Source organism: Lathyrus oleraceus, chromosome 7 (genome assembly GCF_024323335.1).
Source record: "Lathyrus oleraceus cultivar Zhongwan6 chromosome 7, CAAS_Psat_ZW6_1.0, whole genome shotgun sequence".
In the NCBI taxonomy this organism is placed as follows: Eukaryota; Viridiplantae; Streptophyta; class Magnoliopsida; order Fabales; family Fabaceae; genus Lathyrus; species Lathyrus oleraceus.
In genome coordinates, this window is record NC_066585.1 from 70,531,507 (window position 1) to 70,546,121 (window position 14,615).

General features: G+C 35.8%; 1 protein-coding gene across 1 annotated transcript; it reads right to left on the reverse strand.

The window, feature by feature from the left end:
- Positions 1 to 240: 240 nt before the first annotated feature.
- Positions 241 to 621, reverse strand: LOC127102098 (auxin-responsive protein SAUR32-like). The gene has a single exon (XM_051039515.1). The coding sequence runs from the start codon at positions 619 to 621 to the stop codon at positions 241 to 243; it is 381 nt and encodes a 126-aa protein (XP_050895472.1).
- Positions 622 to 14,615: the final 13,994 nt, after the last annotated feature.

Here is a 14,615-nt window from a genome sequence, read left to right on the forward strand (position 1 = left end):
GCAAAAGTCCATTAATTTTTTTACTCATAAAAAAAATAATTTAAGGGAAAAAAAGAGGTTATTAAAGTGAAAATTTCAAAATAAACATATAAAGCCACACCAAAAAAAAAGGAAAGATGTCTTTCTGCAAATACCATTATCATAAACATGCCTTTCTGCTAAATTATCATGAAAGAACATTCGTTTCACAAGAATCCATCTTTTCTAAGACACATATCTACATCATTTAACTTCACAATTTCATGCCAAAACCTGATAACTATAAACTGGACTAAGTTTGTGACTCATTGGAAAATTGCAACCAACAAATCCCATATCATCCACAGAACTCTCTATCTCCACAAGTGCTTCACAGAAAAACTCAACATCGCAATGAAGCCATAGAGGACCATCATTTCTATAACCATATTCATTCTCAACATCTTCCAAAAGTGACTTGAACAAAGGATGATTAAATATTTTGATCTTGATTATAAATCTCTTTCTCTCAGCTCCAACGTAGACACAAACACAACCATTTGGTGGTTTCTTAGTATTATCTTTTTGCCTTTTGTAACTGTGTTCTGGATGCAATCTGTTTTTTCTTCCCCATACCCTCTTACACTTCCTCACAAAACCCATAACCAAGATATATAGCTTTTGTCTCTCTCTCTTTCTCTCTTCTTAGAGGAAGAGTTAGAGAGATTAATAATGTGTATAACTATAACCAACCCAACATGCTAAGCTTCTTATATAGAGAATTAAAGTTTCATAGCGACCACTTTATTATTATTCACATTCATATAATAATATATAATGGTCTTATACTTTGGTCTTGTTGCTCTTTTTTTGTTTTATAAATTGTCAATTCACACGTGCTGTTCGAGTTTGAATATTTCTTTTATGAAATTACCTAGTAAGCTTCAGTCAAAAGAAACCTATGATCTCTTTTGACTTTTCTTTTGTACTTCCGTTAAATAAATGAATTTTTTTTAATATAATTAAGTCCACTTTATTCAATTTCTATGTTGGATAAATCAGATATAGTAATATATTGTTAAAAATGATATATAATATTTTTTTGGTACAAAATAATATAGAATATTCTTGAGTGGACAAAATAGGATTTAATTTATATACGGTATCAATTAAATGTTTTTTTTTAAATATCACTCAATTATAATATTCATATTATAAAAATATGTTATACTTTTAATTATTAATTTACAAAATTAAATATATTTTTTAAGTTTTATTTCTTTTTTATTTTAAGAAATATATCTGATTTAATATTGATATAACTTGTATAAACATATTGGATTAATTTATTTCTTTTCACGCTTCATTTCTTTCTCTTTAAATTTAACTTTCTATATCCCAAATATCTTAGAATATTCGTATCTAATTTTATGGTATTAATTCTAATAATGAATAGTTCATTTGTAGTGTGAGGTCTGGATAATTACTTGAATGATGTTTATCTTTTATTGTGGAATAAAATTTATAGTTCTCGTAGTTCATTATAAAATATAACATGAAGAACAAAAAAAAAAAATATATATATATATATATATATAATATATATATATATATATATATATATATATATATATATATATATATATATTATATATATATATATATAATATATGATAAAATTTAAAATTAAAGTTTGGTCTAATTCATTGATGAAGAGTGTTATTATATAAATCTTATGTAAGTCTATCTTTAATCAACATGGGATTTGAGTTTTTCATAATTCATTATATCAAGTTCAACTCTATTAAACTAAGTATGTGGATATAAATGGTGGGTGGTCCGAATTATTAATATGTTGGACTAAGTTTTTTCAGAACACCCCCTTATGCCTATCACTTCTTTTTTTTGGGGGGGGGGGGGGGGGGGGGGGGGGGGGGGGGGGGGGGGGGGGGGGGGGGGGGGGGGGGGGGGGGGGGGGGGGGGGGGGGGGGGCTTGATCGCATATAGAAAAATACTTTCTTGCCCTCATCACTTTTTTGGGGGATTTAATATACATACAGAAATGGTGGATGATTCGAATAGATAAATTCTTGTTCCATTATAAAATTAGAATTTGAATAATTCATTCATACAAAAACTAATTTATAAAATTAATAAGAGGGTGTCACTATATATATATATATATATAAAGAGTTTGTAAGATCTATTTCTAACTAATATAAAACTTGACTTTTTTTAATATAAGTTAAGATAGATATAAGTTTCAAGATTCAATATTTCAAGATTCAATAGTTTTTTTATAATACATTAATATAAATAAATTATTAACATTTATAAATTATCAATTTAAAAAAAAAAAATCATAACTTAAAGTCTAATCATGTAAACAGAATATGTATAAATAAAACATCATTTCATAAAAAAAACTTCAGAAGCCAGTCTACCATGGATCAAATTTAAAGATCCTCCAACATTATTTTTCTTAATAAACATTTATAAAATTAAATACATAACGGTCGTGAGTTAATGATGATTATATAACAAAAAATTATATATATATATATATATATATATATATATATATATATATATATATATATATATATATATTATATATATATATATTATATAATATATATATATATATATATAATTAAGAAAAGGTGAGAGCAAATTTTAATGATGATTGTTTTGAGGCAAGTGTGAGGCTCGTGATGGATTCTTCCGAGTAGGCGGTCATAAAACGGGTTTAATTCGGTAGACATGTCTATTTTGTTCGTATTATTTCGAGACGTAGGCTAAAATTTTAAACTTGCACTCTCTGATATGTTTGCTCCACTCCGTCATATTTTTTTCAGGCTTTTACGCGTGGGCGTTAATATAGTTTTTTGAAATCTTTAGACTTTAGAAGTGAAGTGCTTGTTGCCCCGACCTTATTTTATTTATGGATTGTCCAATGTTTTAGACCTTAACCCTTAACCATGTCTGCCTCACGTTATTTTTTGCGAGCTTTTGCGGGGCGGGCATGCTCGTTTTTCATTCCTAGTTTCGTGTACAATAACTCAAGTTCTTGTATTGGAGGTGTATTTGAAATTGTGGGGCCCATAATACTTCTTTCTTGTGATTATTTATTTGGACCAGTGTTCGATAGCATTAGCGGTAAGTTATTGCAATATTATCATATTCATATAGACTGATTGTGCTTAAAGACATTTTCAATAGTTCTTATGATTATAAGTAAGGGTGTAAAGTTGTTTTGTTTCGAAAAAGTAAATGACAAAATATAAATGGAGATTTTGGCATTAGCGGTGAGAAAACTTGCTAGGGGTAGATTTCATCATCATTATACTCATGCATAATTATTGGTCAGTAATATGTTCATCTAATTAACGATTAATATTATCGCTTGTTTCTCTCAGTGTATCTCATTTCTGACTCAACGAGTGAGACCTGTTGTATTGACTAATAGTCGATGTTTCACACTATTAAATACAATAGCATCCATTTCCATCAGTGATATATCGACACAAATTAGCAATGATCGGTATTTTGAAAATAATAAACCTAACTTTATGTCTAGGCATTAACATACAATAGATGGAGACTTGGATATAGTAATAGCCAACATCTTTCATATTTCAAGACATGCCATGAAATTAGATTTTAGATGGATAATATAAAATAAGCATTAAGGACGAATAATCATGAATATTAAAGTATAAGTAGAATTATATAACGTTGTGAATACATCAGCCCAAAAAAAAAAGAGATTTCTAGCTACAATTACTCATTGTAGTTATACAAGTAATTATGAGAAAACAAATTCAGAGAGCCATATGCAAGTGTCACGGTGAGCAACGCTTTTGCGTTTAATCTCCCTCTCATATTCTCCTATTGAGACAAATGTGAACCTACTCCTATTATGTACTCCCTTGAACCTAGTGAAACTCTAAGGATTGAAATTGAACCTTATATTTATAAGCTAGAGAAAGGTAGGTTCGCTAGGCGCATCGCCCATACTCTTTATTCGCGCCTACTTTCTTATAGGTTAATAAAAGTTAGTTCATCCTACAACTAGCCATAGACTCCCTAGCTCACTAGGCATACCGTCAATTTTTGATTAATGAACAAATCCTTCATTCATCATGTACTTACTTAGTTAGGAAGTCTTATTTTTCTTGTGCTCAATTAGTTTTAAAGTTGGTCTTGGCAAGTTCTTTGTGTGTTGCTTAGTGGTTTTCAGTCTTTTTTACCTGTTTTTTTTATACATATGCAAGTAGAAAGTCCAAATAGGTATTTTATCACTTTTCATAAATAAATCAGGGTTTTCGTATTGATTGCTTGTTAAATAAGTCCGTAAGTGCCTATGTATTTTACGTAATTTTTTAATTTATCAACTCTCCCCAACTTATCTTTTTGTTTGTCCTAAAAAATATTCATTCAAATGGTTCCGAAGTTTTTGCAATGCATGTTTCATGATATGGTTAAATGACTATGTCAAAGATTTTTGCAAAATATTTGAATGAAATTGTATTATTTTTAATGCAATTTTATGATCAACATCATAAATATCCATAAACCATAGCATAAAGATAAACTATTTTCTTGACTAAAGTGAGATTTCAAAATATGTCTAGATCAATAGTTAATTGTTCCTCAAAGTCATGATGACATTGAGTATCTCTCGATGGTTAGTGTTTCCCTCGTAATTTGATGATACATGAACTATAGAAATATTTTTCATTTCATCTAAGAAATATCACAAGATAAATTATCAATCATGGATCACTAAGGTCTTTCTTTTGGTTGTAGCGTGGCTGGGCTTACAAAAATATTGGTTTTTCTTTGGATTCTAAAGTCTAAAGATAAGAGAGGAAAACTTCTTTTGGTAAATCATTATTTTTCAAAAAGTATCTTTCTTTTTCTACTCTTTTATAACCATTATTTTTTCGTAATTTTTCTTTTGTATGCTTTTGACTTTTGATTTTTTCTTTTCTTTTGTCAAAAAGACTTTTCCTTATTCTTTGCAGACAAACCTTTTGAAAAGCATTTTTTTTCAACTTTTTGTTTTAAAATTTGAACAAGTATAAATCATGAAAAAAATTAAAATTTCACATGTGTATGCTTTAGATCATTCATTGCATTCCATCTCATATATAAAAGATTTTACTATCCTCTGAAAACAAACAAGGAGTGGTCTTATAGGAATTTATCGGTTATCCCAAAATTCTCATGGATTTATCACTTAGCTCTATTGAGATATTAAATATATTCCAAGTTGAGTTGTGAGACCCAAGCCCAAAGATAATTAGGATTTAAGATTTGTTACTTGGTTTGTTATTTTAATTAGTGTTCAAGGTATTTAGGTGTATATAAATAGACACTTTGTAATTCAGAATTATTATTCAATTTAATAATACAATCCTTATTTCCTTATTCTCTCTCTTTCTCTCCTCACTAAAATTTTCTCAGGCACTAACATATTGGTATCTAGAGCTCTGGTTATATTCTTGATCGTGTTTTTAAGAATACACGTCAAAGATCGTGTTTCTGGGGTCGTGGGTTATTGTTGATCAATCGGTGCAAAGATGAATGGTAACGGAAATTTACCAAACTCCCTTCCAACTCTTGACGACAAGAATTGACTTCGATGGAGAAAACATATGCAATCTCTATTTGGCTTTCATGAAACCCTAGAAGTGGTTACTGATGGTGTTCCTGCGATTGGTGAAGATGTAACCGACGCACAAATAACCGCTCACAGGGATGCCCAAAATGAGGATTGCAAGGCGGAAATTTATATCCAATCGGTGGTTGATGCTGTTAATTTCGATAGAATCGCTCATGTTGAATCGAAAGGAGGCATGATATATTCTTGTCAAGGTCGTCAAGTTACAAACTTTGTGACGACAATATGAATTGTTGTTGATGGGGGGAAGACGAAAAGAAATCAGACTATGTGTCGAAGGTGAAGAAACTTGTCCATCTCATGAGGGGTTGTGGTGAAACCCTAACTAATAAGATAATAGTTGAGAAGGTAATATGTATGTTAATCTCTCACTTTAATCAAGTTATCGTAGCTATTCAAGAATCCAAAAATCTTGAAACCCTAAAATTAGAATATTCTGTTGGTTCGTTGGAGGTTCATGAGATTAGGATTGTCAAAAGGAAATGAGTTCAATACTCGATACAAGCACTACAGGCTCAGACACGGAAGAACAATAATGATTCCAACAGGTTCAAAGGCAAAATCGACAAGACTCGGGGCAAGAAGTCATGGTCGAATACTCACAAGAATAAGGTTGATGATAGAGATTCTGAATCCTCGAAAAGAGGAGAAGGAAATTCCTATCAGAAAGACAAAGAAGAGAAAAAAGGTATGCGATGTTATAATTGTGAAAAGTGGGGTCATTTGGCCAATCATTGTTGGTACAGGAAAGAAAAGGGATCGATAAAAGGCAAAAATAAAGGATCTAACCTTACACATCAAGATTCATATGATTATGATGATATGGTGGTTATGGCTGCAGTTGTAGATGACCATGTTGAATCCATGATCTGGTTCCTCGACTCAGGATTCTTGAATCACATGAGTGGTCGAAAAGTATGGTTTGTAAATTTCGATGAGTGAAAGAAGAGCAAGATCAAACTTGTTGATAATAGATCATTGGAAGTTGAAGGTACTGACAACGTAGTTATTCAAAGGAGTAATGGAGAAAAAGTCTTGATCAAAGATGTACTATATGTCCATGGAATGAAATGCAATCTGCTAAGTGTTGGACAACTGGTCAAAAAGGGGTTCTCAGTGGTTATGAAAGATGGAGCCTTAGAACTTTTCGACATTCATAATAACTTAGTATTGAAATCTCCTTTATCGATGAATAGAAAATTTAAGACCATGATCATTTCGACTGAGGTACAATGTCTAAAAACAATTGTCAACCACAAAAATAGTTTGTTATGGCATCTGAGGTTTGGCCATCTGAATTTTAGGTAGCTCAATCAACTGATCACTCAATATATGGTAACTGGTATACCAAGTCTTGATATGCCCTAAAAACTCTATGAAGGTTGTCTAGTCGAAAAAAAGTCCAGGACGTCTTTCGTTTCGACTATGCGAATGATATCATCCTACATACTTGAAGTTGTACATTCAGATGTATGTGGTCCTTTTGAGGAGCATACTATTGGTGGAAATATGTATTTTGTTTTATTTCTTGATGAGTTTAGTCTAAATATGTGGATCCATGTGATCATGAAAAGGGACGAATTATTCGAAATCTTTAAGAGATTCAAGATGCTTGTCAAAAACCATAGTGAAAAGAAAATCAAAGTATTACGAACAGATGGAGGTGAAGAATACACATCCAAGATATTTGAAGCATTTTGTGCAGAACATGGTGTTGATCAAGAGGTAGCTTCTCCTTATACTCCTCAACATAATGGAATAAGAGAAAGAAGAAACAGGACCATATTGGACATGACGAGATGCATGCTAAAGCAGAAGAATTTGCCAAAATTCTTATGGGGTGAAGTTGTTTTGACTGCTATTTATATACTGAACATGTTCCCTACCAAGAAGCTAAATAACATGGTTCATGAAGAAGCATGGAGTGGAAAATGACCATCAGTGAGTTATCTGAAGGTGTTTGGCTCTATGTGTTACAAGCATGTTCCTGATGCAAGAAGAAGCAAGCTTGATGACAAGAGTGAACTTATGATTTTAGTAGGGTATCATAAGACTGGAGCGTATAGGTTGTTCAATCTAATTAATCTGAAGGTTATGATTAGTCGAGATATTGTGATTGATGAAAATTATGCCTGAGATTGGAATTCTAGTAATGCAATTGATAAGCCATTGAGGAGCTATAATTTAGACAAAGCAAGTAATGATGTCGAAGTAGAAGATATTATCGATATTCCAGTTGAAGTCAAAGTTGTTGCTGAGATGCTCGATAAATTTGAAGTCGAAGAGGTTATGACTAGTACAAGTCAACGACCTCAAAGAACTAGAGTTCCTCCAACAAGATTTCAAGACTATGAAGTGGTTGGTGATGATAAAGTCACAACAGATGAAGAACTATTTCATTTTGCTTTACTTGTAGGTGTTTAACCAATAAATTGTAGTGAGCCTTTAAAGAATATGAAGTCGAAGGTTGATATAATCGAATGAAGGAGAATTGCGACCCAAAACGCAGCGGAAATTAAAATTTTCTCCTTTAGAGATCCTTACGAATGGTCATGATCAGTGATAGAATATTTACCTCTTGTGACGATTGAAACCTTTGGTGCAGATCTCTTGTGACGATCAAAACCTTTGATGCAGATCCACGGAGCGATCACGAACGTTGAACGATGACAACGTCTCTACTCAGTTCACACGAACGGATTCCTTCAATCACAGTGCTAGCTGGTACGAATGAAGGCTTTGAGTGAGGTAGAGAGAGAGAGAGAGAGAGAGAGAGAGAGAGAGAAAACGAAAATAATGCAACCGCAATGAATGCTTCTGCACAAGGGTTCTATTTATAGAACCACTTGTGTGGGCTTCAAGCTAAAAAGCCCACTTAAGTGTATTTTGGCCCATATCTTATAATATGCCCAAAATCACTTAAGCTCATGGTACCTTACCATATTTCGTATTCTACTTAAGTACACCGTACCTTTACGATGTTCTACAATTCACTTAAGGGCACCGTACCTTACGGTGTTCCTTAGTTACTCTATCTCTCATCAATCCGTCCTTTGTGTGTGACCCTGTAGGTTTTCGCGGCATTGACAATTATATTAAGTCATGTATTTAACATAATAAACAGTGAGCGATATCTAGCAACACATCACTGCTACCCAAGACACAAAAATATCATGTGATCTGACAATTCCTTCTGTGATAATACTTATGTGTATAATTACCCTTTTGCCCTTATGTCTATATTGAACACAAGGCATAGACCGTGTCATCCTTGTCCAGTTCAATATTGGGCCCATAAACATTTATCCTGTTATGCAGGATGGGCAAATTCCATCTAGGTCACTCATGTCCCTCAGCATGCTTCGTGGAGTACCCATCAACTAGCTTTATGGTTATCCAGTTACGGACAACGTTTGATCAGCAATAAAGCACTCGACTCTACATCTAGGGTCCATAGTGGTTTCAGGTCGAAGAGTGGTATACACCATTATCACCATGAGAATAACTTATGACACTTTGCATAACTTTCTATATAGTATTCTCATAGCGGGTCAATCCGGTATAAATATTACTCTTAATATTCATACCTATGTTTAAGACTTGATAACTCCTTATCCATGATCCATGAGATGTGATCATCAGTCTATATACATAATAGTCTTAATGCTTTAATGTCATCCCACTTCACAATAAAGCTCGACTACATATACTTTAAGAATAGTGTCCTTATGTTTAATGTGATCTCATGATTAAGTCATACTTGATACATTAAACAGACTAGCTATTCTAGGGACTTTATTAAACAAACATAATAAAGAAAAAGCCTTTTGCAACAGAGCATCCTTTGGCATTATCACAACTCGCCTTATGGCGGACATTATAATGGGGTTAGAACGGCCACTAAAATTCTTCAATCGGGATTTTATTGGCCAACTATTTTCAAAGACGCACATACCCATGCGCAAAGTTGTGACAGTTGCCAAAGAAGCGGTGGGATAGGTAAGAGAGATGAGATGCCTCTCCAAAATATCCAAGAAGTGGAAGTATTTGATTGTTGGGGCATAGATTTTGTAGGACCTTTCCCACCCTCTTATGGGAATGAGTACATGCTTGTCGCTGTTGATTATGTCTCTAAGTGGGTTGAGGCGATCGCCTCACCTCGGGCGGATGCCAAAACGGTGATAAAATTTTTGAAGAAAAACATATTCTCCCGTTTCGGAACCCCCCGAGTGTTGATAAGTGACGGAGGGTCACACTTTTGTAATGCACCTTTGGAAACTATTTTAAAACATTACGGTGTATCGCATAGGGTGACAACTCCGTACCACCCTCAGGCTAACGGGCAAGCTGAGGTCTCTAATCGAGAGATTAAGAGAATCCTCGAAAAAACCGTGTCTAATTTAAAAAAGGAGTGGTCCCAAAAATTGGACGAAGCATTATGGGCCTACCGTACGGCCTTTAAAGCTCCAATTGGCCTAACTCCCTTTCAATTGGTATTTGGTAAAACTTGCCATTTGCCGGTTGAATTGGAGCACAAGGCCTTGTGGGCCCTAAAGTTTTTAAATTTTGAACATGAGTTGGCCGGTAACAAAAGGAAAGTGCAACTACTGGAGTTGGAGGAGATGCGCAATGCCGCATACCACTCAAGTTGGTTGTACAAGGAAAAGGCAAAGAAGTATCACGACAAGAAGCTCCGTAACAAAGAATTTGTGCCCGGACAATTGGTCCTATTGTTCAACTCCCAGTTGAAATTGTTTCCCGGGAAGTTGAAATCAAAATGGTCGGGGCCATTTCGGGTGAAAGAAGTAAAGGAATATGGGGCTATTGTCATTGAAGACATAGACCAGAAAGATAGTTGGACAGTGAATGGCCAACGATTGAAAATTTATCTCGGCGGTCATGTGGATCGCGAGAGCTGTGCTCTACCGCTTGATGTTCCTCTATGAGCATCGCACCGTCGAGCTTAGCCGACGTTAAACAAGCGCTTGTTGGGAGGCACCCCAACATTGTAAGTATTTACTGTTTTTGTGTTGTGTTGTGTTGGGTTACCTTGTGATAAAACTGTTCTGGATGAACTTGCAAGTGCTGCATTTGAAAAAAGCACTTGCTGTCATGCTCGCTAGCATCTCGCTAGGCGAGGCAGTAGCGAGCAGGTTCGCTAGTGGTTCGCTAGGCGAGGCAGCAGCGAGAGCTGCATGACAGTTTGTATTTAAATCTCAGCAGGGCAACCATTTTGCCCCAAACTCAAAAAAAATTTGTACGCTCTGCTGAGGAATTTTTGATAAGCTCTTCAGACTCTCTCATTTGCATCTCTATCACCAACATTGCTCTATTCGGTCATTTGCAAACTCTACTCTCTTCACATTTCCGAATCCGTGTAACTAAGGTTTGCCCTACTACATTTTTCTTGTTGTTTGAATTCTAAATTTCCAATATGAATAGCAATTAGGATGAGTGGAGTATGGGAAACTTTAGCTTTGCATGTGGTATTTAGGGTTTTGCAAATTGGGATTTTAGGTTTAGGAATTGGGGATTTTTAGGTTTTGCATGCAAATAGGTAATCTCCAATAGCATAGAACGATTATTTGCTTGAGAAATCATTAGGTTCTGATGTTGGAACCAATTGAGTATGGGTTTTGGGGAAGAATCTCTGAACATGCTGAAAAACCCCAAAACCCGTAAGGTTCGCTAGCACTCGCTAGGCGAGCCTGGGGCGAGCGTTCGCTGCCACTTCGCTAGGCGAAGCAGCAGCGAGCATGGCAGTCTTTTAAATTATGCTTTGATGTCTAATCTGTTTGTTTGGTGTGTGTTGTTTCCTCTCATATTTTGCAGAATGGAGTCAAGGTCTGGAGCGGGTAAGAAAAGAAAGGGAGCGACTACTTCTCGGACAGTGCCTATCCAGTTTGACCAAGACAAGTTTGTCGGTCCAAAACAGGCTGCACGGTACATCGCTCTGGAGAAGCGAAAAATACTTCCAGAGAAGCGATTTCTGATCAACCCACAGGGCACTTACAGAAATTTTGCCGGGTTAATTGACGCGAAGAATTGGGATAGGTTGATTAATCCCTTAGAGCATTACGACATAGCGACAGTGCGTGAATTTTATGCTAACGCACTACCCGACGACGACGAGCCCTTTACTTGGGTATCTAGAGTTGCCGGGCGTCCAATTCCATTTGACCGGGATGCTATCAACCGAATCCTTGGGGAACCGCTCCAGCTGGGAGCTGAAGAGAGAGACCAATACCACATTGACCTAAGGCTTCACCGTGATGTTCCAGCCATTACTGCCGCCCTGCTATTAAGCGGGAAATCAGTTGAGTTGAACCCATCTGGGGTTCCAGTGAGGTATCGACGGGAGGACATGACTCCCATGGCTCAGCTGATACTGCTCTTGGTTTTGACCAACATCCAGCCTAAATCACACACCTCTACTGTGCCGATCCCAGTGGCATATTTGGTCCATTCCATCCTCACCAATGTCGAGATCGATGTGGCGAGGATCATCGCAAATGAGCTGAAGTCCGTGGTCGAGAGCGGGCTTAAGTCGGGGGCTCGTGTTAATTGTCCCCTAGCTTTCCCGTGTTTGATCATGAGTTTATGCGTTCAGGCAAGGGTGAGACTTCCGTCTCGGGGTCAAGTAAGGATCCCGTCACCTATCGATGATCGGTATGTGGTGAAATATTGTAGAGCAAAGACTACCAGTGGCAGTGCTGCCTCAGGAAGTACTCGGGCTTCTGATGGTCCTGGTACTTCTACTCCTAGAATTGATCCGTACGACCAAGCTGTGTGCAATTACAGTTTGGAATGGATGGCGGCATCCCAGAGAGCCATGTTGGATATGCACGACTCTATGCAGCGGTTGCAGCTGCAAGGAAGTGGTGCTCATGCTTTGATGACGCGTGAGCAGTTTCTGCTACACGCCAATTGGCCTGTGGACACGCCAGTGTATAGTGAGGGGGTGGGCGCTGATGCTGATGATGCTGATGATGATGATGATGTTGATGATGAGGCTACCGGTTCTGAGGCCGGTAGCGAGGAGGAGTCCTGAGCCCTTAGTGGGTTAAGTTTTTGTATTTTTTCAGTTTTTATGTCATTTCTATTTGTATTTTCGGATTTTGTATCTTGATTTTGGTGTTGTACTATTGGGGTGTTTTGTCCCCCATGAACAAATTTACATTTTCATTTAATGTTAATTATTTATGTTTTTAATTTTGTGTGTTTAATAAATTTTTGGTTGATTGAGTGGCAAACCCTTCTAGATTGGTTGCTCCTCAAGAAGTACCCAATGAAGGTGCATCCGAGCTTGGATGGCAATGATAAGAATAAACAAGTGAATGAAGCTAAGGTACATGGTTACCTTCGGCTAGAATTTTAGAATGCATTAGGAACTTTACTCTTTTTGGTAAATTGAATATTGTCTTTTTGCAACATAATTGAATGAATGTTTCATCTAGAACTTAAAACCACAAATTATGAGGAAACCTCCATTGTACACTTAAATGCTGGATTCTAATAAGTTTTGTTGATTCATGAGATTCATGCTTTGTCTTTTATTATTGTGAAATTGTGGAAGCAATTAGAAATGATCAAGGCACTTGTTTTCTTTTGAGCACAACTACATCCAAAAACAACTTACCTGTGAGCAGAGAGAGTATTTGTTAACCCCTTTGAGCTTAAACAGTTGAATCTCGGCTTGAAATAAAGCGAGATCTCAAAAATCTTTTTTTTTACAACCCGGAAAATCTTGATTATTGTTCTTTTGCCGTAAAAAGTTAAGAGCATTCACTTAGGGTGAGTAAGAAATAAGTTGGGGAGAACGAAAAAGAATCGGTAAGTACCACAACTCTTGAAAAAGAAAAGAAAAACCGAGCAAGCATAGAAAAATATATGTATAGAAAATATAGAAAAGAAACATCTGTTTTGTATATATGATGTGAAAGAAAAGAACAAAAATAAAAAGAATGAAAATGAATGCTTGCTTGGAAGAAAAATACTGAAAAATAAAAATTGAGTTGTGGAATATGTGTTGTGAAGGTTTCAAATAAGAAACAAATGAAACAAAGTCGAGTAGTGTGAATAATACTGTGAATGTCTCTTTTGCATCGGCACTTTCGTTTCAATGGCCTTAGAAATGACCCTTGTTTGTTAACCTAACCAAGCTTCAACCGAAAAGCCCTTAGTGATCTTTATGCTTCCACAATACCATTTATAATTGTTAGACATTGTATGAATCTATTTGATTTCTTCATTGTTTGTTAGAGAGTGAGATTAATCCCACGGTTGCAAACGCGTAAAATCTTCATTCCTTATTCGAAGAGGAGAGATAGGATGATTCATTCAGAATAGTACTGTTGTAGATAGATAAATATTTTGCATTGCTATTTAAGTTTTAGTTCTTGTGTATTATTTTATTCAAACCGTTGGAAACTTGTATTTGCTGATTTCGCTTGTGTTTGAGCCGTTTATCCAACTTCGGAGAAACCATTTTCTTAAAGCAAATCCTCTTGTCCTTCAAGAGGCATACTTTGCTTGAGGACAAGCAAGAATCTAGTTGGGGAGAGTTGTTAGATGCCCAAAAGTGCTTATTTGAGCTATCATATGTGGGCATCTTTCACTCTATTTCCCTCCTAAAATTGTCAAAATCACCTTGGTTTTTGATGAAATGCATTACATTGATAAACAAGCTTGGTGCCTTTGATTTGTGTGTTATTGTGCAGAAAGAAGGCATGTAATAATTGAAATTGAAGACACAAGAAAGTTGGCAAAGGAACCAAAGCAAACAAGCATTCATCAGCCTGCTCGCTAGGCGAGGGCTGTGGCGAAGCACTGGTTCGCTAGGCGAGCGCCAAGCGAAAAGCTCCAGTAAATTATCAATAAATTCGCCAGGCGAGCTGACAGCGAAGGTGGTAGCGAGTTCGTTCTGTTTTGGTGAAAAGCGCAGCCAGCACTCACTCGCTAGGCGAAG

Bases quoted from the DNA above. Each gene is read 5' to 3' on its own strand.
- LOC127102098 (XM_051039515.1), bottom strand. From the start codon at position 621: ATGGGTTTTGTGAGGAAGTGTAAGAGGGTATGGGGAAGAAAAAACAGA.